This window comes from Alligator mississippiensis, chromosome 14 (genome assembly GCF_030867095.1).
Source record: "Alligator mississippiensis isolate rAllMis1 chromosome 14, rAllMis1, whole genome shotgun sequence".
Lineage (NCBI taxonomy): Eukaryota > Metazoa > Chordata > Crocodylia > Alligatoridae > Alligator > Alligator mississippiensis.
In genome coordinates, this window is record NC_081837.1 from 41,997,096 (window position 1) to 42,021,749 (window position 24,654).

A 24,654-nucleotide genomic window follows, 5' to 3' on the forward strand; every position below is an offset into this window, starting at 1 on the left:
GAGTTGAAGGTGCTTGCAAACTTTCAGATCTTTTTTGAGTATTGCACAAACTTCTATAGCTATGCTAAACAGGATAAAACTGTTCTAGGCTGATTTTCTCCTCCCGCTGAATTTTGCCTCCGGTTCAACTAGAAGTTGGGCTTTACTTTACCTTGAAAGAAAAGTCAATTTTCTGTGCACCGCAAAACGTTAACGTGCCCGAGGCTTTCAGTTATATTTCCGAAAGGTGAAACAGTCCCGAAGTCAGACCAATATGATTCGAAAATTTCAAACATCAAATTCTAATGAATTCTTCCAGTCTCTGAGTCTGCAGGGTCCTTTATCCCAATTCAAAATAGTTAAGAAATTAGGACATTCTTCGTCTTCCTTTGTCTGACATTTTTGGATTACAACATTCACAAATTAATAGCTAAATTTAATAACCCTTTGAGTGCTTCAGGGCGAGCTGCATGGATTCATTTTAGATCACCATTAAATGATCTAATTGGGCAATTTCCTACAACGTGTTGCACCGTCTGAAAAATCGCACCGCCGTTGCAACCCAGATTTTTTAGGACATTATTTTAGAACAGGAATTACTTTCCTCTGAAGCCTTTGAAAGTAAGGTATGCTAAAGCAATGTAGCATGAGCAGGAACAGTGACTGGAACAGCAGGAGTTATTCTCTACTTTTTTATTATTTAAGGTGCCACAGACTCTCCACTTTCCATCTACAAAGTCCCTGCAGGGTTTTGAGCACGACAGATGTTGCAACATGGGGACATTAGTGTGCAGTTAGTTAACAAGGGTGTGAATCTGTAGTTTGCTAGTGGCTGGACACCACCTACCAGCATGTGCGCTCCTCATAGACCCCCTTTGTAGGACGTGCTTTATGCCATTTTCAGAGTGGAATAAGTTACTCCCCACTTAGTGCTCATGAGGAGTAGCCACCTGCGTAGAAGCAAGTTCTCACACACACCGCTGCAAAAATGTAGGAGGATGAATACAGATGGAGGAAAATCTAAGCTCAGGGCCTGATCCTGCATATCTTGACTAGCATAACTAACCTTTTTTCTCCCCCAAAAAGACTGAAATGAGATAGGAGAGCATGTCAGACCAACCAGCCTCCAAGAGAAGCACTGATACAACCATCAGATTCCTTTCATGTCTAACACAGTGTTGAGCTTGCAGAGGATTCTGGACTAATAATTGACTACTTAAGACCAATTTCCAAAAATCCAGGATGAAATCCTGAATGCCTTAATCACTTCTGCATAGGATTTGTTACGTGAGGAAAGACAGCCAGGTTTAGTGGCTCCCCAAGCATTAGAGCATGGCAGCCAAGTACTAGAAACAAGGAGGGACTCCAGGATAAAAAGAATCAAGGGTCTGAACGTGAAAGGCAAGTAAACTGTAAGTAGAAGCAAGGCAATAAGAACAAGGCAAACTAATGGCCATGCTTCATTTTTTTCCCTCCCTTTTTTGTGATACCTAATGCTCAAAGTTGTATATGCACACATTGAAACTTCAGCCCTGCTTTGGTGGCAGATGTTATTATGCATATTCTCCAGGTAGGTGAAGTGAGGCACAGTGTGGTAGTAACTTTTTCACAGACATTGGAAGAGTATCTGCAAGGCTTGACTTCCCATCTTGAGCTATAACCCCCAAAGAGCATCCTCTTCCACAGCATATTGCATTCTTAGATTCTGAGAATTAAGCCAATGGTCACTTCTATATATAATGTAGTGGAAAATTGGCTCGATCAGTGGGACCATCCTCCTGGGCATATAGAATAATGACCCTGCATATGGACAAAATATTTCCAATGCGTTTCATGGGGTGGTGAATAAGAATTCCCTCTCCTTTTCCCACCCCACCCAAAATGTAAGAGTTTAAGCCGACCTGAGTACCCATGAAAAAGAAGAAATATGTCATCTTCTGAATCTGGCCCTTTTACAATAGAAGACAGACAGCAGCCACTAAACGGTAATGTGCTGAAGAGACCGTGTCTGAGAAGATTTTACTGAGGTGCCTCAGGAGTTAGTATATAGTTCACTGTCTGCTTTTCGTATTGCGGGGGTTTCTCTAGCACCAAGCACCTTAGTTTCTATGCACTTACAGGCTACCATTAATATTTTACCTTTTGGCATCATTAACAGGTGTACCTATAATAGCGAGCTCTCCGTACCAAACAAAAACAGAATACAGGGTCGGGAGGAGAATGCCTTGATGACCTGGTTTTGTGCTCAGCCTACAATGTCAAATGCTACCGTATACTCGTTTGTAGCTTCTCAGATGGTCCTTTTGCTTCTGGAGTTCTGCTTCTGTTCTGGTGAGCTGTTTTATTTATGAAGGGAACGGATTTATAGGTGGTGAATGCCACTGAAATGCAGAGCAGGTTATGCTAGTCATGCTGCTGTCGATTGTACAGTGAAAAGTTTGCTAACTAGAGTTACAAAAAGAGTGAATATTTTTCGGGGCAAATTAAAAAAAACATGAGTATGTTGTTGCTTCTCTGCACTCTAGATAACTGTATAAGCATATTTCCGGAGCTGAGTAATTGTTCTGAGGTACAGTAAAAAAGCTTTTTGATCTATGTGGGATTACGTGGTGATAGGGAGCATAATGAACTTTCTCTTTTCATAGGGGATAATAATGCATGACTTACTCATTGATCATACTTCCATGCCTGCCTGCCTGGCTATGGAACAAACCTGGATTAAGATTTTCAGAGCTGACTCAGTGCATCTCCCATTGAAAATAGCAGGACCTGTGTGGCTGCATTCCTTGCCTGGCTTTACAAACCACCCCATAGAGAAATATGGAACAAGACACAAGATTCAAAAAGCTAAGCAAACTCTGTATTGATTTGCAGTGTTTTGGATCATTACTTAGAATGCAATGTCCCTTTTTTTTTCTATAAGGGAAATAAATATAACGGTTGCAGAAAGAAATATAAAAGTCCTGCACTTTGACACCTGCCACCCTCCATTGAAATCCATGTCACATCTGGCTAGCTAGGCACACCGTGGAGAATGATCCCTGAGTTCATTCAGACTGGAAGTCCTATCAGAGTCCTTCTGTTTCTGCATTTCACACCAGCAATACCAGAGATCTTGGAGTTCAGGAAGACAATGAATAAGTACTACTCACTCTCCAGGCGGGATCTGCTGGCTACGTGGTGATCCTTCGTTTTTCTGTTAGTCAGATCTCTTCAGCTCTGCGAGCCTTACAGGTGAATGACCTCTAAGGATCTCCTGCTTGTGTGGTTGTGTGTCCTGCCTCCGTCTGCCAGCAGGACACTGAATACTGTAAGAACAGAAACTGGTTTAAATACTGCTCTCCACTGTAGCCCTGGACTTCTACCTGTTGAGTCTTCTTAAAGAAATATCCTCCAAAGAGTCATGCAGGTAGCAACATCTCATGTGACCGTGGGTCAGCCAATCTGCCTTTGGATTTTGCTGTTAGGTTGCTTGTTTGCCTGTTTACACTGGCACTTACTTTCTGATTATATTTCCAATAGTCCAGTGATGGCAAGGCAGCTGCTAGCAGGATGAGACTGCTCAAGAGCAAGACTGTGACCATGCCTCTCCTGACCTCCACCATCAGGGAAGGAATGGGGGAGGGAGGGCAGTTTTGAGCTAGGTTTAAGGCCTTGCTTTGGGAGCTCACCTGGCCCATCCATACAGAAGAGTCCTGCCTTCTCCTTTCATCCAGGTCCTGACTTCCACAGCCTATATGTAGGGGGTCAGCAGCAAGAAAGTGGCTTGCCTTTCTACTTGCAGGAGTCTCCAAAAGTTCCCCACAGACTTTTGGATGGAGCTCTGCCCAGAGGTGACCGAGTGCACGGTGCAGGCCTCTCTTCTCAACTTGAAGCTGCTCAACTGCATGAAAAAGCCAAAATATACCGTGCTTTTTTTCCTTATTGTGTTCCCAAAGTGTTGTTAGCTATCACAGATGGGCAGGAAGGGATGAATGGGAGCAGAGGTGTCCACTAGACGGTCTCCCGTTGGGAGGTGCCTTACCCGATGAACAGGCTGAGGTTCCCAGATCCCCAAATGGGTCCTGCTGAGGTTCAGTCCCAGTCTCGCTGATGCAGTTAATGCCAGCAGGACTCCCTGGGAGATAAGGCAGACCAGTGCTTCTGTCCCCTTTCTCCCAGTCCCAGGAGAGCAGCTCGCATCCTGCGGCAGCACGAGACTTGCAATGGCACATGTCTCCCCTGGGGGATGATTATTTTTTGATTAAACAGTAAATTTACTGCAAAATGGAGCTTAGGAAAGATTGCATCTGCGCAGAGGCAGGCTGAACATAGCAAATGTTTCTAACAGAAACAACAGAAGCAGGGGTGTGAAAACCCTGAAATATTCCGTTTTGTTTCCTAAATGTCAAAATCTTTTTCCTTTCGGCATTGCCTAATAGAATCTTTTTGCTCTGAAATGGCTTCTTTTTCTTAAAATAGAAAGACAGAAGGGTTTAATAACTCCCAAACAGAAGGAAACTATTTAGTTTTGAGAAACATTATTGGTCGACCAAAAATGGTTAGTATTCCGCCCTCCCAAAAACCCCCAAACATTTTTGTTTTGACCTGAACCAGCGTTCTTTCCAGTCCATTTCCCCCCCAGTTAATCATGTAACTAAAAAAGCAGTTCATCGCCCAGCCTTGGCTGTTTTCTTATGCAGAAGCAAGGAAGGTGCAGTCCTGGCTTGACCTGTCATCGGCTATATCATTAGACTGATTTTTACCTAGCATCACAACAGTTGTCACCTGCACAGCTCCAGTCCTTCGGTGTGTGTATGTGTGCATGGGCAGGGGGTGGCTCTGAGATTGCAGGGATAAGCATTTCTTGCCTCTGAAGCGATGATGCTACGGTGCAGCAACGAGCAGTGCTATTAATAGGGCAGCCCCAGACAAAACTGTGAAGTGAAATCAGACTACAACAGGAGATGGGGAAGAAGAGAGCAGGGCGAGCCATGATACATGTGCCACAGCCGTGACAGCTCATGATTTCATATGAGGATGAGGAAGTTAAGAGATCGTGGGACGAGTATTTGGTGCTCACACTGGGTAGTCGGTCTCGTCGGTCGGCTCCCAGTGCTTTATTGCCTCACAGCTCAGTACGGAGGGAATTAGGAAATGTCAGGTTGCTTTACAGCTGCTGCTGGTCTTCGCAAACCAGTGTCATTCTGCTTTTTTTCCACCCACAGAGACCAACTGGCAGAACGTGGGGCCTTTCAGCGTAAGCGGGCAGGGGTACATCCTGTACGGCGCTGAGCACACCGACAGCGTGTCCCAAAAGACAAATAGCAAATGAGCCCTGCTGCCGTCTTTACCGAAGTGCCTCCACTGCTGCCCCGCTGGGGAAGGAGGCGTCGGGTGAAGATCCCCCGCTGAGTCCAGCGATACCAGAAACCCAGCTGCACAGCAGACTAAGGTCAATGAAGATGAATTATCCCTTGGTGAGGGATCAGACATTACATTGCTTTATTCATAGATTACCGATGCAAAAACCATTTTAGCAGTTCATTTAAAAAGGACCCCGAAGCCTTGCTTCCACAAAGTTCCCGGCAAAACCTTGTCCTGATCTAGCTCAGTTATTCACTCCAGACAATAGGAGTGCATTTTATATATTTCTGTGTATTTCTATATACTTGGTTTTCCCCCCCTCGGACAGCGGTTGATAGAAGCACCTTAGTTTCAGTTCTGCAAGCCGAGCTCCTTACGGCAGACACCAGCAACTGGGTTTATTCTCGCATGTAACGTGTGTGGAAATCTCAGCTCTCTAGGGAGAGAACGCTTGCGAGGTGCCGCACCAAGGGCATTTGCCCATTTATCTGGAGCCCTGTAGTCCTCTCTTTACCCGCAGAACAAATGCAGATAACAGTATTGATGTTACCCCTGCTTCCCTGCCAACATGTCTCAGCAAAGACCTGGAGGGGAACATCAATGGGGAGATTTTTTTCTAACCTTCAAAACACCTTTAATGTATTTCTCATGTGAGAAGAGCTGCATTTTGTCAGTGAATGAAAAAATGTCCACAGTTCTTTAAAGTACTCCGTTTTCAGGGCATTTTGTCTTTTTACATTAGAATTTTCTGCACCTGTTTCTTGGTAATAAGATGGCATGAAAAAAATTCTCTCTTTGCAACTTGAAAAGACAAATGATTCTGGCTTTTAACCTACCAGGATACGTCACTTTACAGCTCTGTTCTAACTCGACCAAGCATTTATAAGTTTGGACACTGACATTTTTGGACCCGTGTAATCCAGGAGGCCAGCTTGAATGAATGATTATTGTGATCCCTTTAGATCTTAAAGTCTATGAATATATTAATTAGTTGTGGTGAAGAAAGGATCAAGTTGAAAGACACACGAAGGTGCCTTTAGCTCAAGACCTGAATGGTGCTGCACACTTGTCCGTGTGACACACTCCTGTAGCTTCATTTGAGGACCAGACTGCTCCTGTCATGAGTGTAGGCTAAAAGTCTTAACAGAATCCCATTTTGGGAAACTTCTGCCAGGAGGGGTAAGAGTTGTATTGTTTGGGAGGGTCCTGTTGACCTGGAGAAGGGAAATGCCCTTCCCTGTGGATCAGACGCTAGCCTACCTGCCACGCAATAGGGTTGTATCTGCAAGGAACAGCCTAGCCCTCACTGTAAGGTTAATCTAGTCCCTAGGCAGTAGTTTGCAGCAGATTAGACCCATCAGGATCCATGTGTTGGACCTTGGACAAGTAGCAGAGTCCTCCGTAGCACTGGCCAGGCCATTCCCAAGCAGGTTTGCCCTTCTGGATCTGGCACCCCCACATTTCACTCTGAAAATTAGTTTGTTCGCGGAGCGTGAGTGATTCAATAGTTTGCAACCAGCGGCAGTTTGGCCTTTTGCGGGGAAGGAGGTGCACTAGAGGGCCAGAGAAGGCTCAGTGCAGGAAGCCAACCCAGGGAGGCCTGTGATTATCTTGCACAGCCACGTGACAACACGTTGGTATGAGGGACTCTCCTCTATACCTGTTTTCTGAACTGTTTCCTGCCCCCCACACTTCCCGCTTTTAAAATCTCCAGTGAAGGCGAGCCATTGTCTCTGAACGCAGTGGAATTCCAACAAGATATTTGCATGTTTTAACAGACAAGGAAATGTCTTCCTGCCAAGTTACAGGCTTCCCAAGCACTTTGGCATCTCCAGAGCACAAACAAACCTCAGTGACCGGCTCTCCGTGCACAGCCCAGCCTGCGGCGTGGCCCCGCAGCTGTTCAGCCATTGCATGTGTCTGAGCTAGGTGGTTTGAAATCCCTCCGTGAAACTTGGGGGAACTGAGCACGGGAGAGGAATTAAAACCAAGGTCTCTTATTTAGGTCTCCATAAACTCGAGCGCCTTTGAGATGCCGGATCTCTGATCTGGTTTCAGTGTTGCCCAAAAAACAAGGTGGATGAGGATTTCGAAATACCAAAGCCACCCCTTAGGTTTTGCCTAATGCTAAGGCAAATAAACAGCGTTTCACCTGTTGGTGTACTCAAGTTTGCCACCTACACACAATATTTATAGGTAATGTGCCCCATGGATACATCCGTGTTCTCCATGCAGTCCCCTAGCCATAGCTTTCAACTGCAAATGTTCTGCCTTCCTTTGAAGATAAACGTGCCACGCAATAAAAGTTACCTGTAGAAATATTTGGCTACAGCACTTTGCTTTATTCTTTTTTTTAACAAACGCTTCTCCTATAAACGACATTTATCAGCCCAAGATTCATCTATTACACAAAAGCACAGTTATAATGTATTAAATGAAATGCAGTCTTTTGAAATGGAAATAAGTTTAAAAAGTCTGCTGTGCAGCATGCAATGTGATGTGTATATATGTATTTTAAGTTGGCCACTAGGCTTATGTATGCTAGCCTCGTAAAGGAAGGGAGCCCTGATTGCTCGCCCTTGAGTCTTGATAGACGCAGCTGAGAAAACAACATTTCTTTTTTCATAGGACACCTGAAACAAAAGAGAAACAGAGCAAAATGTCACTATTCCCTGGCATTGTTTCTGGCTAACATATTTTTCAGTGTTGCATTTCCAGGCGCCTAACTTAAGCCACTTTCAAGGGTGCCTATTTTCAGAAAGTACTGAGCAGTTGTCCTCAGGCCTTGTCAAGGTGTCTTACTATGTCCCACCCCACCCCCAAAAAAATCAGTGGGTACCCCTAAAAAGAAACAAAAAACCCCTCTTTTCACTTTCTAGATTCCTGAAAAGCTGTGAAATACTGTTACTTTTGTGATCATATTTTCTTTCCCCAGAGTCATAGTTATAAAGAGAAGCTTTTTTGAAGACCTAAATGTTAGATAAAATAGACACTCCTTTTTTTAAGACGTACTATTTTATTCTAAACAAATGCCCTGAACCTGTAAGGTTTTATTCAAGGTTATTTTACTCTGTGCAGGATATTCCAGATCTCAGACATGACCAAAATTAAGTGTAGCTTTCTTCTCTGGGAGCCTACACTAAATTTTCAAATCTTTTGTTTCGTTGCCTAATGGTCATTAAATGTTATAGCACCTATTTATCCAGATTCCCTGGCAGCTTTGAAGACCCTCTACCTATGTCAGTTGAAGACGAGTGATTTGTGCCTGAAGTCACTGGAAGTTTTGGCATTGCCTTTCCTAGGAGCAGACACGCGAACAAGCTCCTGGCTTGCCTCAAGACAGTAGTTGGTTCAGTTTGACAAAATGTTGCCCTTGAGACAAATCCCTCGTCGGGTACGAATGGACTTGCAGGACTCAGATGGAGTTCTGCCTGTCTCTTTACACCAGTGGTTTGAAATCTTTTTTCATTTGCAGACGCTTAAACTATTTTGAATGGAGGTTTGGACCCCCTTAAATTGTACGTTTGGGTATTCACATACTTTTGATTGATAATAGTCATCTTTCCTGGACCCCTTAGACATAGTCTGCGGACTCCCAGGGGTCCAGAGACCACACATTGAAAACCACTGGTTTACACCATTGGAGAGAATTAGTTTGTAACATTCTGCATATGGGACACTGAATGCCATCACATTTTTCAAATGCACTGTAAGTTTTCATGTGTTTTGGCTGTATCTCAAAGTTGAGGCATAAACTTCACTGAGATCAAATGCCTCAAATCAACAGTTCTTTAAAATATTTCAGTTTGCTCAGCTGTTTCCTTGGCAAGCCTACACCCAAGGCTAGGAATATTCCAAGAAAACCCCGTGGCTTTTTTACGTTGCTGGAACAACAGGGAGTTGCACATGGCCTATTCTCTCTGGATCCTCCGGTAGTTGTGCAGAATATTCTGCACGCAGAACGAGAGTAAAAGGAATGATTGCAATGCAATAAATAAGAATTGCTTATTTGTCATATAGGAATAGGTCACAAGCAATTAAATATTATTAAAATGCCTGGAGCAGGAAGTGAGATAAATCGGAAGCTTTGAAAGAGCACAATATAATCAATGCAACAATAAACATGTAAACTGAACAAGGGGCCTCCAAGTCTGTTGAAATCCATGAGCCAAAGTCACTTCACGCGGCCAGGAAAGGAGAGAGCAGATTTTCCGTTCCCGTCCCGAAACTACAATCTTGGATAAGCACTGCAAAACTGATATCTGCTCCGTGGGGCTATTGATTATGTATTACACATGAGCAAACCAATATAAAATATTCCATTAAGATTTAAAACATAATCCTGCACACGCATGGCGTGCAACTCCATTCCTCCAGTTCTCTGCAGAGAATTTGCTGTCCAATACATTTCATATATATAATATATAGATGAAGGGGGAAAGCCACATATTAGTATGAGAGATCCTCTGCTACCTACACTGATAGGGAAATCCTAAAATATCCAGCTAGATACTAAAGTTGGGACTTTCACAAAAGTCAAAGGACATTCATTCAGCCCTGGCTGAATTAATGGGATTTGAGTTCTTTATGGTCCTTCTTAAAAAACAAAACAAAAAGCAAAACTCTAAAACCTCAGGTGATGGGTAGATTCTGGGGAGATGATTTTAAAAATACATCAATACCAGAATGAGGAGGTGGGAAAATGCAACATTTGCACAGCTCCCAGTCAGTAGAGCTGGTTTAAAAAAAAAAAGGGGGGGAAAGAGAGAGAAATTCAAATGCTTGCACTTTTCAATGACAGTTTTCAACAGAACAGCTTGCTGGGTTTTGTTCAATGTACTTGCAGGGTGTTTGGAAATGCTTGAAATGTGGATGTTTCCCCAGAAACTTCATTGAATTATGTTGCGTATGAAAAATGCCTCTATTTTTTATTGGTGCGCTTGACACTCAGTGACTGAGCCTTTATTTATTATTCATACAAATTCTTCTAACTTGGGGGTTGAACACAGGGTATAAGCCTACTTTTTTGAAGGCTCAGCTTCCACCTGGTTGTTCTCACGTCATCCTCTGTCGTATTCTTTTTAAGTTCCTTTAAGTCAATTAAGATGGGGGCAGTTTCAAGGTTCCTCCCATCCTGTCTGGCGTTTCCTAAAAGAAAGATACAATTTAGGGCCTGTTCCAATATCTGTTGAAGTTAATACAGAGACACCTACTGATTTCAGCAGCTATGGGTTTAGGCCTAGAGCTTCTGCTGGTATATAAAGAAAGGATCTCTCTTCCAGACATTGTATTAATTAACATTCTCTCCCTCTCTCTGTCTCTAAATTCCCAATAAATATTATTGTTCTACAATAAGAGCTAGCCACATGTTCAGGGCATAGAGTTGCCCACACCCCCAGTAAAGAAAATCAGCACTTAACAGGGATTATTCTGGTCAATCTTTGTATCATCAGGGATGAAGCTGCTATGGCATAGATCTGGAACAGAGAGCAATGGTTTGGTCCCGATTGGGCACTACTGTTCAAAGGGAGCATGTTCAGCCTTTCTGGAGTGCAGCATCAAACGTTTATGCTCCTAGCTTTCCAAGAACCATAAAACTGTTATGATTTTTCAACATGCAGAAAGTAGATTTTCTTTATGCGTCGAGAACTCAAGGTGGAGGTTTCTTCTCCGACGGCCTACACTAAACTCACTACAAAGTGCCTGCTCATCTCTGCAAACGTGGTGGCTCTTCAGAGTTTTAAAAGTAGAGCATGTGGAAAACACCCCAAATCACCCCCAGGGTGTTGCCCGTTAGACTTACTCTTCTTTAGCAGCTTTACTTTAATCAGGACAACAACACCAGCAAGAAGCAGCAGCACAAGGAGAGCTGGTAACACAGCTGAAAGGAACAGTGAGCCACTTGACGAACTGCAAAGATAAGTCATAAGAGTTACGTGGGACTTTGTGCCATGTAGGAGGCACATAAAGCGCTTGAACGAAGGCTTGGTTTTTACATGGAAGAGTGTTAAAAAAAAAAAAAAGGGTCATAAATTTTCTCTCGCAATCCAAGAACAGTTAACAAAGTCAAGCAGAGAGTAAATCATTCGATCTAGGTTTTGATCATGAGGAAGTAATTTCTGTAGCTACTTAGAACTGTGCCCTACTCCATGGGTTTTATAGTGCTTGGTTGAATTGCCCCCTTAAAAATTGAAATGGGTTCCTCCCAGTTTCCAGGCTGGGTTACTGCCCTGTCTATCTAGGTTTGTATACCATTCCCATCACCGTGGTGGTGGAGTGTCTTCTTGCAAAACGCCATAGGTGCCATCAAGTTGCAAATCGCCAGGGCATACACTGAGCTTGCTACTGTCTAGGAAGCTGGCTCTTCATTAGATAACAACTTAATGCTTATTTTATAATGGGTAACAACTGTCTCTGCTGCCTGGGGTTCAAGGAGGGAACAGGTCTGAGGGAGGCAGCCATAGTGATGTGTTGTGGGATATGGCTGTGCTATTTCCTAGTATTTGTAGGCAGCGAGGTCTCCCTTCATTCCTTGCATGTGCCGGCATCCCTGAGCATGTAAAGCACAGGAAGGATCATTTCCCTTGCTGCGGTGCTGCAGCTACATCTGGTGTGGTGCGATGCAACAGCAGCTCATGGCAATGCTACATAACCATTCAGGAGAGGAAGCGAAGTAGAATACCGCACTCGGTTTAAAGCATACAGGAAGGCAGGGAGCCAGGATCTCAGCCTGGTCCCTGGAGTTAGCAATTCTGCTTCTGTAGTAGTGACATAAGGTCATTACTGACAAAAATGACTTAAATCTTCCAAAGGCCTGGCTTATTCAGGCTCACCCCTCAGCCTTGGGGATAAGGATTACTGAGTCGCGGCGGAGAAGGCAGTATGGTGGCTATTGAATCGCCAGCATCACATCCTGCAGCGCTAATGTGTCCTGAGAGATTTTCTTTCCCAGTCTCGAGCACAAGGACACAAGGCTTGCTATACGAGATCAGAGAGCAGCACTACATCTCGCCCTGAATCTGACCCGCCACAACAGCCAGCACCAGCTAGTTGAGAAGAAAGCATGAGAACGGCTCCCAAGGCAAATATGGATCATTTGACCTGATATTTCTTCTCTTACTTATCTATAAATTGGATTCAGCCCTGTAGCAATAGACCTGGTATCCCTTACAAATATTGTGAGCATCAGCTGTTGTTACTCCAGGTGTTCCTTTATCCCATAAAAATGTCCCCTCCCTTTGGCCTCAGCTTCTGCTCCCGGCAGTGAGTTCCACAGTGTGATTATACCTGGGGCGAGAGAGTATTTCCTGCTCCCGATTCTGAACTTGTCACCTTTTTAATCACTGCCGATGTCCCCTTGTTCTCACCCTCTAAGACCGGACAAGTGAAGTCCCTGATCTATCTATTCATCATTGTACAGATGATATAGGCCTGCCTCTGACTTGTCTCTTTTCTAGTCCTGCGTAGTTTATGAGAGAGGGAGTGCAGTATTTGCAGAATTACATGGGAATTAGTCTTTCTTTCCTGGGTACCAGAAGATTTCAAACAAATCCAAAGGAACTCATCTATCCTGTGGGCAGCGCTTGTTCAGGATCTTACCTTTCGCTGTAGGCTTCCTGACTGGAAGTTACAAGTCTGTCGGAAGTGGTCGCTGTTCCCAAAGGCCTCTCGGTAACTGTGCTTGCCGGGTATGTGTGGTCTGGGATGCTTGCGTGGCTGGGGATGCTGTGGAGGACAGGAGTTGCTCCTCCGTGTGCTCTTGTTGCTGCTGCTATAGTTGCTGCTGACCCTGTTGCTGCTCCTTTGGCTCCTGTAGATGCTGCTACTGGCCTTGTCGCTGCTCCTTTAGCACTCGTAGTTGCTGCTGCTGACGCTGTTGCTGCTCCTTTGGCTCTTGTTGCTGTTTTGGGGCTTGCAGGTGCAGAGGTCTGTGACCCTAGTGAAGAGTAGGATTGTAACAAAGAGCACACGTTTAGTGCAGGGACAGACGATTGGCCCTGTGCCGGTCTGATGCCTGGTCTCTGTCTCGGTGAAATGCGCAGTGCGTGCTTTCCAGTAACGTTCTCCCAAAGCTGGAAGATGCAGCTTTCACATTTAGCTTCAGGACTGCATCGGTGTGGGTGCTGGTATAGGACCTGGCACAACGAACCCTGACTGGGGCTCTGGGCACCACTGTATTAGAAGCAGTAAAAAATGAATGCTATTATCTCTCCTTAGGGAGAGACGGCCACTCAGCCCCTTCCATTGACACTCCTGATTCTCATTAGTATCTTCAAAAATCTCCCCCTTAAGCTCTAGAAAACCTCGTGCCGTTGCTGAGCTAGACTGGTATGCCTGATGGGCCAAGGCAGAGTACAAAGCAGAGGTTTTTGGACAGTAGTGCCTGCAGAGGTGATGGACCAAAGGCTATGAGAATGCAGAATGAGACTGAGAGAAGAGGCTCTTAGCCACTGTGGCCAGCACCCCTTCAACACGTACCATTTTCGATGTATAACATGACAGAAAATGTCTGCTCCGTGTTTCCATCTTTAGCCCCACACCAATACCATCCTTCATCCTTTTCTCTCAGGCGGCTCATCACTATTGTGTAAGTTCCATTTTTCTGGGTATCGCTGACTATCCTTGTTCTTCCTTTAAATGCATCATCTACAAATCCATGGGTATCCACCACGAGGCGGCATTCTGCCTTCTCCCACTTGCACCAGTATTTCGTCTCATAATCTTTTTGGGGATCATAGCGGCACGTAGCAGACACCGAGCCACCTACCACTCCACTCAAGTGTTTCACTTGCTTGGGGATGGTTGAATCTGGAGGTTGAGAAGAAACTGGGTAAGCGGCTTAGCCCAAACTACTCTGAATCCTGCCCCCTGAAAAAACAATATATGCGGGATTTTGGAACACGGCTGCAAATGCAGACGCTGTTCAGCAAATAAGGACCTAGAGCGGCTCCTAATCATTAACTGCTCTTTCTTCCCAGCCTTACCTTCAGTGAGCTGGAGGTCGATGGTTTCTGTGTCTCTGGAATCACTTGGCGTTCCTGTCCCACACTTATACAGCCCCGAATCCTCTGGTTTTAGTCCATTTATCAAGATGTGAAAAGTCCCAGAGCTCTCCTGTTGGGTGATGACGATTCTCCCGTTATAATTCTCGCTCACGTAACCGTCCGTGTCTGCTATGAGAGAACAGCCATTTTTTCCCAGTCTACACCAAAAGCTCCTTCCACTGCCTTTGACGTTTTCCGTGGGACATGGGATTGTCACGGATCCTCTGGGCTCCCCAAGCACCAGGTCTGGTGATTTTGGCACGGTATGACCTGTTGGGAGACAACAGAACAGAACACAGTAAGGAGCCGCTTGGAGCAGCTTCCCTTCTTAGCCCTTTCACATTTCCTAAGAGTGAGTTTTGGTCAATCTCTGGGCACTTTTATTTAAGAAAAGAAAAGAAATTCTCTTTTACTCTCACAAGTAAATGACTGTTCTCAGCAAAGGGGAGGAAGAGCGGGACCAAGCAAAGTTGATGCAACAACCGTTGCCTTAGACTGAGGTCATCATAAGCCACCGCTAGAACGTGTGGCTCCAAACACCATAAATTGGGCATGGGGCTTTTCCAAGTCTGGGTTTGTAGGCTCAGAGGAGAGACCTGAATCTACACATTTTGCAATGGGTTGGCTCTGAAGGCAGCCAGCTACTGTACCGTCCAACACCGTGAGGTTTACGCTGATAAATAAGCCTCTGTTGGTAATGCCGATGCCACATCTGTAGATCCCACTGTCGTTCTTCCTCAGGTTGGTCATTCGCAGGAAGGCTGTGCTGTTATGAGGGAAGTCGGTGATTTCTGCTCGGTTTTTGTACTCTTCGGAGGTGTAACTGTTGGTAGAAACGATGGTGTTGCACACTTTGGCGACTGACACTTTACACCAAAACTTCCGGTCGTGTCTGTTGGCTGGAGTCTTTGGATACAAACACGGGACAGTGACCGATTCTCCAACCCCCGCTGTCAACAGCCTGGGCCCGTTCATGGCACCTGAAACTGTTTATTCAAAGAAATGTAGACAGTGCATTAGCCAAATCGCTAGCCAGGTGGTATAAACCAGCACAGCGCCACGCATGTGAGACTGATGACCTGGCCCAGACAGCTTAATACTAATTTTGGAAGATGTAAAAGTTCTTGTAAAGCAGATCCACATCTCTTGGCGCTCCCGGGCTTTATTACTCTATACCTGGGCAGGTAAGGGATTTGGATACAATCCTTTATCCACGTTGTGTGGCAGCATCTAGGAAGAAACCCCGAGCTACCGCTCAAGTATTATGCAGCCCTTTCACAGGCAGGACTCCTATCAATCCCAGCAGGTGTTTTACCTGCCAAAAGCTGAATGATGAGCTTAGTTCTCTGGATCAGAGCAGCTGGGCAGTATTTAGTGACAAGGAGATCTCAGAGGAAGAAGTAATCCTGTGTTGTGCTTTACATCTCTGTAAAACGTTTCCACCCTTGAAGTCTCCATTCCTGCAAGCAGAAGCACTCTACAACCTGTTGCATCTGCCTCCTTTCTATTGGTTTCAGTAAGGTTTTGGTCAGGTCTTAATGAGAGATGCAGGGTTTGATTCTCTGTTCCCCGTACCTCGTGTGACCATTTACACCAAAGCCAAGTAGGTATAAATACCGTCCTGATCTGGAAGCTTTTATTTGCCCTCTGCAATCACACTGCACAGCTATGAATGGCTGCAGGATAGGCAGGACCACGGACACGTGGGCCTTGAGCCTTCAAGGTATTGCAGAATCATTAACTGTGTCTTGTGACAGGGAAGTTTCCCTTGTCTCCACTGTGAAGAGGGGGAGTTGCCCTGTATTAGAAGGGATTGTCTTTTATTTAACCCCAAATTTCCTTTCATTCCCTGCAAGCCTGGAGTTCTCTCACTCTGTGTCATTGCAAGAGCTTTGCATCACAGAGATGGTTCCTAAAGTTACTCACCTTGTAACAAGAGCGGTAACAGGAGGAGACCATCCATGCTTGCCCTTTACTCTTCACCGGGTAGACATCTGAGTTTCACTTGGGTATGGAGGCCGGGGTCCCCTTTCAACTCCCAGCTGGAAATCCAAAGCGCTTAACTTTACACGTACCTGTCATCAAATATGAGAAAAAAGATAAAGACCAGGATTTTCAAAGAGCTACTCAGAGGGACAGATTTCCAGCATCAGCTTCCTTTGTGCAAAAATGAAGTTTATTTCCTACATGTGGGGACTTTTTACCATCTTTTCCTGAGCCTGGGGAAGGGCGTGTAAGCCCAAAAACTTGCAGGAAAAAAAAATATTTGCAATTTCTCAGTTGGTTTAATAAAAGGTATCATCTCTGAACCAAGAGTTCTGGAAGTTTGCATTTCTTTTATGGAAGTTAAGCACCCGACTGCTAATGCAACTGAATGGGAACCGGGCACCGAAATCCCACTGGTGCCTGTAACCATTCCAGCCGCTGGGAACTTTTCCTGTTGAAATAGGATAACGCTTGTTGAAAGATGATGATGATGATGATGATACGAACAGATCACCTTGCACCAAAGCCTCTCAAGCAGAGAAGCAACTTGTCCAAATTTACCGTGAGCAGCACAGCCGCAGATAGGACTCAGGTGTCCTGCTTGCCAAATCTGTGCAGGACCCACTAGACTCCGTTTTAAGTCTTTGGGCAAGCTCGGTCAGAAAATAAAAATGAAATCTTTATTATTCATATGGTGCTGTGACTGAACTCTGTGCCCGCTGTACCGAACAGGGATCAAATGCCACTTCCTACAAGAAGTGTGGTGTGAGGGTAAAACCTGACCACACAACATGAAGTGGAAGGTGCTGGCATGGAATAAGTTGTGCTGAGGGAGAGGAGTGGAGCCTGGTGATAACAACTAGTTCTGCGAGCACTTTTATTCACAGATCTCAAAAAGCTTTACCAACTCACATAATTGCCATGTTATAGATGGGGAAACCGAGGCTCAGAGAATGGAGAGGGGCTTGGTCACCTTATGGATCAGTGGTTGAACTGGGTCTTCGCTCTCCATGCAGTGCTGGGGCCATTGTGCCACGCTGGGGTGGGAGGCTGCCCCAGCACTGAGCTGGCTGGAAGAGACCTCTGGGCTTGAGCATGTCTGATTTAGCCACTGAGGTTAATAATTTGTTTTTCTGGAAGTCCACACGCCTGCCCCAAAGCTGCAGCTGGCCTCTGAGGCCTTGGGCAGCCAAAATCCTAGACAGAGAATGCAAGATTTTTATCAGCTCAGCAAACAATAGCAGAAGGTGAAGGAAGACACGGGCAAATTCGGTGGTAGTCTGGGGAACCCCAGAAGTCCCCTCCGCAGCGGGGGCTGTCTGTCCTGTGTCAGACCTGCTGGAAACAACATCCCCTCTTTCCAACCCATACACTTCTCGGTGGCACTTTTGGGACATCTGTGCAGCCAATTACGGATCTAAGCAAGACGCTGTTCATGAGTCAAGCTCCGTGCTCAGCGCTTGGATTCACTTCCTCATCCCGAGTTAAAAATTCACTTCTGATTGCTCTAGTGTTTCAATCTGAATAGTCTTTGTTGCAACTCTCTGCTTGACAGTTGCTCAACACTTGGCTTGGTTAAAACCTCAGCTCCTACCGCAGGGTGTTTTCCCCGGGTCCACGCGAGTCACCTCCAAGCATTTCAGGAAGCAAAGCCCGGGCGCTGAAGAGGTTAAGTCACCTGCATTTGAAACCAGCCGTAAACTGTACAAGCTACTCATTCCACGTGCGCTTGTTCGTGGGCTTAGAAATGCTTTAGGGAACTGATATCCCATTGGGGTGTCAAAGAGATGTACCTAGGACGTGAATGAGTTATTAGAAACACACTAGTGCACTCTTCTGTAAAGGCTTTTGGGAGGTGGGCCAGTGTTATCACCATCCTGAAGACATAAGCAGCAGCGGGGCAGCGAAATGAATTGCCTAGGAATGAAGGACAGAGCCCAGGAATGTGGACTGCTGGGCCTGTGCTCTAACCATTAGCCTGACAGCCTCTCTCTGCCTGCATTTTGCTCCAGCAACCAAGCTGAGAAAGTGCACGAGCTGTTAAAAATAAGCAGGCAGGTAGAAAAATGATGGATCTGGGTTTTTTTGCTGTATTAAAATGGACTGCGATACCCCCACTGACCTCGTCTGGATCATTCCTTGGCCGGGACCCCGGTAAAGCTCGGGAGAGCAGCGTGCGGAGCGACGAGGAAGCGGAACTGCAGCGATGGAGCTCAGCTGGGATCTTCCATCTCGGCACCACTAGACACTTCCAAATGACAGAGTAGGCTCTAACCTGCCCTCAGCCTGCTGCAATGGAGCTTGGATCGGGCCCTAAGCCAATGAGGAAGGGAAGAGCACCTCTTACAGGGGTTGGAAGCTGCTGAGCGTGGCCCTGGGCTGTGGGGAACTGCAAAGAGCTGGGCTAGGTGGATGCACTGGCTTGCTCCCCACCCCCTGCCTCCCCCCAGCTGCCTGCCCAGCACGCATGTTTCCACCCCGCTCCCAGCTCACATCAGCCGCAGGCGTCAGCTAGGCTGCCCAGCCTGGGACCTCAGTTCCTCCTCAGTCCTTACTCTTGCAACACTGTAAGGACAAGGGAACTGTGTAAGATGGGGCTGAGGAAATGCACTTTATTTAGGCCAGAGAGTGAGCTGGTTGTGCTGAGTCTGCTGAAATGTAAATTTGGGATCATCTGCATTTTAACTCCTTGCTTCCAATAAACCAGACACCAAATAGAGCTCCACAGGATGCCGGGTTTTGTCATTTAGTTTCTCTCTGTTTCTCCAGGATTTGCTGCACAAATAACGAGCTTCTCAAGGAGCCTTCAAAGCCCACAACAAACTCAAATTCATTTTTATCCATAGCAGATAAGCCTTGTTGCTGCCGTCAAACAGGGTTTCTGACCCACCGTGCAGCTCAACTGCCTCAGAGTCCAACTGAAAGCGGCTAGTCATATGGGAAAGGGAGCACCGGGTCATGCAGTGAGGAAATCTCATCAAGGCCGTTTGGTCTGTGCCATGCAAGCGGTCACAGCAGAGAATCACAAAGGTCTCCTCTGCCTTTGGCAGTGCCAATGGGAGGCATCAGAACTAAGCACCGTAGATCAAACATGGTGTAATTGGTGTCAGTGCCCACTGACTTTAATGAGACCGGACTTTGTTCCCCTTCTCTATAAAGCCTGACATTGCAAAACATCTCTGGCAGCATCGCTGCAGCAGTAGCTTGGTGGTTAGTGCCAAAAGTACTGTAAGCAGAGTGAGACTAAGGGTATAAAATTCCACCCTGATTTGCATCTCAGTCCAAGGTTGCCCAAAGGTTAGTGTCTGAAACCAAAAGTGGTAGCTTAACTTGTGTCACGGTGACTGACCACCAATATCAGCATCTGCTTGGGGCTAAGAGCACCCTGCAACAGCTACTCCTGTTCAGCTTACTTTCAGGAACTAGCAAGAACAACATCATAGCCAGACTTAGCTTTAGTGGCATACACTGTTATAGCTGAGCTAGCATTTGCCATCTGTTGCTCCTTTTGAGGTTACGGAGATTGGGTGAAGTCCTGACGCCACAGAAGTAGAAAGAAATTCTACTCCATTCTCTGGGCTGTCATCTACCCCACCGGTCTGGAAACCTCATGTCCGGGCACTTAGCACTGATCGAGCGTTTCTTCCTTAAACAGAAAGTTTTAATAGTGCTCTGTCTTAAAGTTAGACCAGAAAGCACGTTTCATTGAGCTAAACTGACTTTTGGGGTCAGCCCAATTAAGTCCTTTAACATAAGGATAAATCAATACTTCCTTTTTCTCTGTCATTAGAAGTTGGTTGCCATGCCTACATGAGAACATCTCTGTGATCTTTTGAGATCTTGTACATGGGTTGTCTAGTTACAGAACAATACTTTGTCATTGAGTTCAAAGATAATCTTTCTTTTCATACCAGCGAGACAATACCAGTGATTTAACAAAATGCTGAAAGGACTTGAAATATATATTAATTTCACCATCTCAAGGTGTTCTGCTCTTTATAAAAGGATAATCTACAGCCCTGTCCTGTGTCAGGATTCAGGAAAGAATGTAAGCCAGTTTGTGAGCTATAGCTGAGCTGCTGAAACACTTTCTCATTTGCTCTTCTTCAGTAAAATGCCATTTTCCAAAGGACCTTACACGTGACCCAAAGTACTCAAACTGAATATGGCCCAAGAGCTGAAAGCTGGCTTAGCAATCCTACCCATGCACGCAGTACCGAACCCCCTAGCAAACTGGCAACCTTTTATTTTGTGGCTAAAGTGGCCTTACTTAATGCAGGAAAGGGAGGAAAACACAATGATATAAAAGTAGCTCTTTGTTATCTTGGAGCATCTTTGTGCTGTGGGTGCTAAGTGCTCTGAGCTCTCTTTTTAATCTTGCTGAGTTTTGCAAAGCAGCTGTGGGACAGAGAGCAGGACTCTACCCTGCCTCGTGAACCCTTGACAGAATCGCCACCAGATCCTGTTCATTAGGGGCACAGCAGCCAGGCAGCAGCAGCTGCCATTCGTGTGCCCTCTCTAAGTGGGCACCTGGGACCGATTGCCCTCATCACCCACCATTCATTACGCTACTGCTGAGCACCAGTTCCTTCTTACTGGTAAAGAAGTAAGAAGCAGAAAGCAAGAGAAGAAGCAAAGACAGGAACAGGAGGGCTTGGATATTCAGCTTCCTTAGTTGGAGTGGGAAGCTGGAAGCATTACAGACAGCATACGTGCCTGGGTTTATCTTAGCTGCTTTCACGCTTTTCAGTCGTGCTGTAGTGTGTATTAGCAGAGTATCAACAAACTCAATTACTGCTTTTTAATAATCACTAAAAATGCCATTATAGCTGCTTACAATGCTCCATCTATTGCTATAGGTCTCTCTATCTTCACACTTAGTCCAGCACTATTTTCATAGTCTAGAAATATAGTTTAGTGATGGCTGGCAAGACTTGAAGGAAGCAGTGCCAGATAAGAGCTAATGGTGAGTTGAACTCAAAAGCATAGTAGCAAGTGTCCCCTGGGACTCTCCTGTAGAGCTTCTCCTGAATACAGACTGCTATGAGGTTAGCACTTTGCCCTGTATACCAACCTTTAAAGTGTGTTTTACCTACCATTGGCTAAAATGGATCTCTACTGCAGGCTTTCTTCCATGCTGTGTCTCGAGCTGGATTTACAGAGCTCCCATCTTTCCAGCACTGCTAGTATTTGCCCAGCTTTCTCTTCTCAGATCCAGTCCCCTTTAATAGCTCTTGGCTGTCGTCACAGATTCACACCACCAAGAAGACCAGAAGTGATCAAAGACCTTTAATGGAATGATGGAACGACCATCAGCACATTGCGCGTGGGACCTGCAGTCTTGTCCTTTTGTATTCAACCCTTTTGATGACCTCAGATGCTAATGACGTCATTGAAAAAAAAATGAAGAGGTTCTGATCAGAAAGAGCTAGCAGCTAGGAGGGGAATTTCCAGATGTCTGGGCAACTGGTGAAAATTTTAGCACAAAGTCCTAGTCCATTCAGCTCAGTACGTCTCATTCTGTTTCACGCACGGCTCTGGGGCTATATTCCAAGAGCAGAGAGAGGTAATTAACTGTGTTAGGATAAATATGCACCTTTTATAGGCTAGCTAAAAAAAATCCATATATCTATATCTAGCACAGCTTTCATGAGCTCAAGCTCACTTTTTATATTCCAAAGCAGTATTCTAACGTGAATTAATTTATTAGCTTCTTTGAATCAAACTTTGTGCATCCTTCTCTTCCCCACCCCCAAAACACACTGTTGCTCAAACAAAGGGGAAGGTCCTAACACCAACATGACTATCACTGTAATGTAGTAGCACCTTAGAGCCCCAGCTGCAGCCAAAGAGCCCATTGTGCTAGATGCTGCACGAACATAGGACAAAAGGAAATGGAGAGGGGTGAGCGTACCATACACTCAAAGATCTTCAGTGACTCCCATGTTACCTGTGAAGTTGCAGTCTCAATAGCATGAAAACTGCATGTGCCTATGCATGACATGGCGGTCTTCTGATTCCAGACCAGCCTTTTAAAGTCATGCTAATGGAAGAAAATATCAGAGCGTTGCAACATAGCCCAGTTGAACTAAATGTCCACTTGACTGAACAGATAAGGATTGGGAAAGCAGAGAGGCCTAATATCGTTGTTCTGTGGACGACATTTGAAAACTTCTTCCGTCAGCTCGTTACCTTAGCTTATGGATAGATGTAACAATTACACCAAGTTAAGACGGAGAAGAACTTTCTGCCCATTAAGCTGATCTGCTGCAACTGTTTTGTATGTTTGCTGTCTCCCATAGGAATTAAGAACTGGTTGCCTCTACGGCTAGCTTCCACTTCCAGTAGAAGAGAGCAGACACAATCTCTTACCACTGACCAACTGATACATATGAGGTTCCCCACTTCCCCTCCCTGTACTTCTGTATGCCAGACGTGGTATTATTTTGTTGTGGGATGTTTCATCTGTTGCATGTTTGATGGTGTTAATGCAGCGTTGGGGAATGGGGACAGCAAAGAGAACTTATTTAACATAGAAAAACCAAGGCTTGCTACATGGATGCGAACAGTGAGGAGACATCGATAATGTCACGGTTATTATAGCTATTAGTGCAAAGTGAGGCTTAATGTGTATTTTTACTGCACATCTGTGGGAAGATACAGTAAACAAAAATACTCACTTTCTTCTGGGAGCTGAAGAACAAAGAAGGTGTTATTCATGCAGGCAGTTTCCGTATAGCTCAGAATAAACTGCCTTCATTAAGGGAAAAGTAGCTATGGTGAGTTTGTAAGATCAAGCGATGCAACAGATAGCCTAAAATGCTGGGACTCATGGCAGGGTTGGTAGTGTCTGTCTGAGGGCATCATTTCTTTTAGTGGCAAAATCATTATAAAGATCCTGATCTTGCCCATTGCTTGTGTTTAGCGGCACTTTGAAAACCTGAGTGCATACGATTTGCAAATCTGTGAGGCATTGTGTAATCCTGTTAGCTGAAGGCAAATACTCCGTTAAGCAGATCTTGCAGTTAGTTCAACAGCAGTGATAATCTCTGTTGCGCGGTGCCAAATCAGTGCAATAGATGTGCAATTACTCGCCTCCCAATGCCATCCGTTACTCCCGTAGATGGCAACGCAGTAGAAATGAACCTACTGTTCCCTGCCAGGTTCAGAACAAAGCTCTTCAGGTAGCAGAGGCACAAGACACCAGGAGATGTACACAGCCCTCTGGACCCACTCAGTCACAGTCCCTGGCTTAGAAACTCAAAATGCAGTGTTTTGCATTAGATGGCGTTCTTGAACACGCTTGTAGGGAATCCAGCATGGTAGCTTCAGGACTAGGGCTCAGACCTTTAGACTAATTTGTCCCTGTCTTCACTGATACTCTTCGCAGAGCTGTGGCACTACAGAGGCCACTCCATGACGCACATTTGCGCCATCCGCCAGTGAAAATCAGAGGCAACACAATTGGACTCACCCGAAGTTGATGGAGTTAAACCCCTGTCGGATAGGGGAAGCAAGCCCACAGCGTTCCCTTGGTAAATTATTTGAATGAAGCTAGTGCTGGGGAAAAGCATTGAGTTGGCAGCTCTGAAAGGTGAAGTTCAGTGCCTCTTCCTGAGATGGCTACAGCCCAGGCATTTTCCCCCGAGCAAAGCATCTGGAGGGGAGGGTATTAGGAGCTCGCTAGACCACAACCATAATTCAACTGAACATTTCTTTACTAAGACCCAAACAGTTAGGCCAACCTTTATACAGTTACATCAACCAGGTTTCTACTGTGCAGGCTTCAGACTAGCTGCAAAAGCAGTTACCCTGAACTAGTAATGACAGTCACAAGCTTTTCATCAAATACTCACGACAGGGCTAGCGATGGGAGATGCTGACTCTTGCTAGTTGGCTCTGACAGATCTGGCAATCGATAGCAACCATCTACTGTTGGCTGTTCCCTTAAGTAACATTTCTCCAATAATCCTGCATAATTTACCTCTTGGTCTTTGTGGGAATCTGTTTTCCTGGAGGAGCCGGCAGGGGCTGGGGACAGCTCGTTATAAACAGTTGTGGTGTTATCTGTTCCCAGACCTTGAGACTTTAACATTCCCCAAACTCATTCCTCCTTATCTTGCTCTCTTCCTAAGCCTAGTTGAACACAATAAAGTTTAAAACTCAAGGTCTAAGATCATCTGCCCCAACCTGACTTGTTTTTGTCTGGTCTCTCCTATTTTCGCAGAGGGGATTGGGAAAATGTATATTCAAAAGGCTTGCTGTTGGTGGAAGCCAAGGGGCCAGTTCTTCAGTGCTC

The 24,654-nt window shown here is 45.4% G+C and overlaps 1 protein-coding gene across 1 annotated transcript in view; it reads right to left on the minus strand.

Annotated features, from left to right (window-relative positions):
- PIGR (polymeric immunoglobulin receptor) overlaps positions 1-24,385 on the minus strand; it is a 43,836-nt gene extending 19,451 nt beyond the window's left edge. Inside the window, exons 1-10 of the mRNA XM_059717569.1 lie at positions 24,212-24,385; positions 21,452-21,735; positions 16,296-16,444; positions 15,020-15,355; positions 14,310-14,639; positions 13,804-14,133; positions 12,925-13,261; positions 11,129-11,235; positions 10,348-10,473; positions 3,132-3,145 (exon numbers count right to left, since the gene is read on the minus strand). Coding sequence (XP_059573552.1) covers positions 3,132-3,145; positions 10,348-10,473; positions 11,129-11,235; positions 12,925-13,261; positions 13,804-14,133; positions 14,310-14,639; positions 15,020-15,355; positions 16,296-16,332 — 1,617 coding nt within the window. The 5' untranslated portion in view covers positions 16,333-16,444; positions 21,452-21,735; positions 24,212-24,385. The remainder of the gene's footprint in view (positions 1-3,131; positions 3,146-10,347; positions 10,474-11,128; positions 11,236-12,924; positions 13,262-13,803; positions 14,134-14,309; positions 14,640-15,019; positions 15,356-16,295; positions 16,445-21,451; positions 21,736-24,211) is intronic.
- Positions 24,386-24,654: the final 269 nt, after the last annotated feature.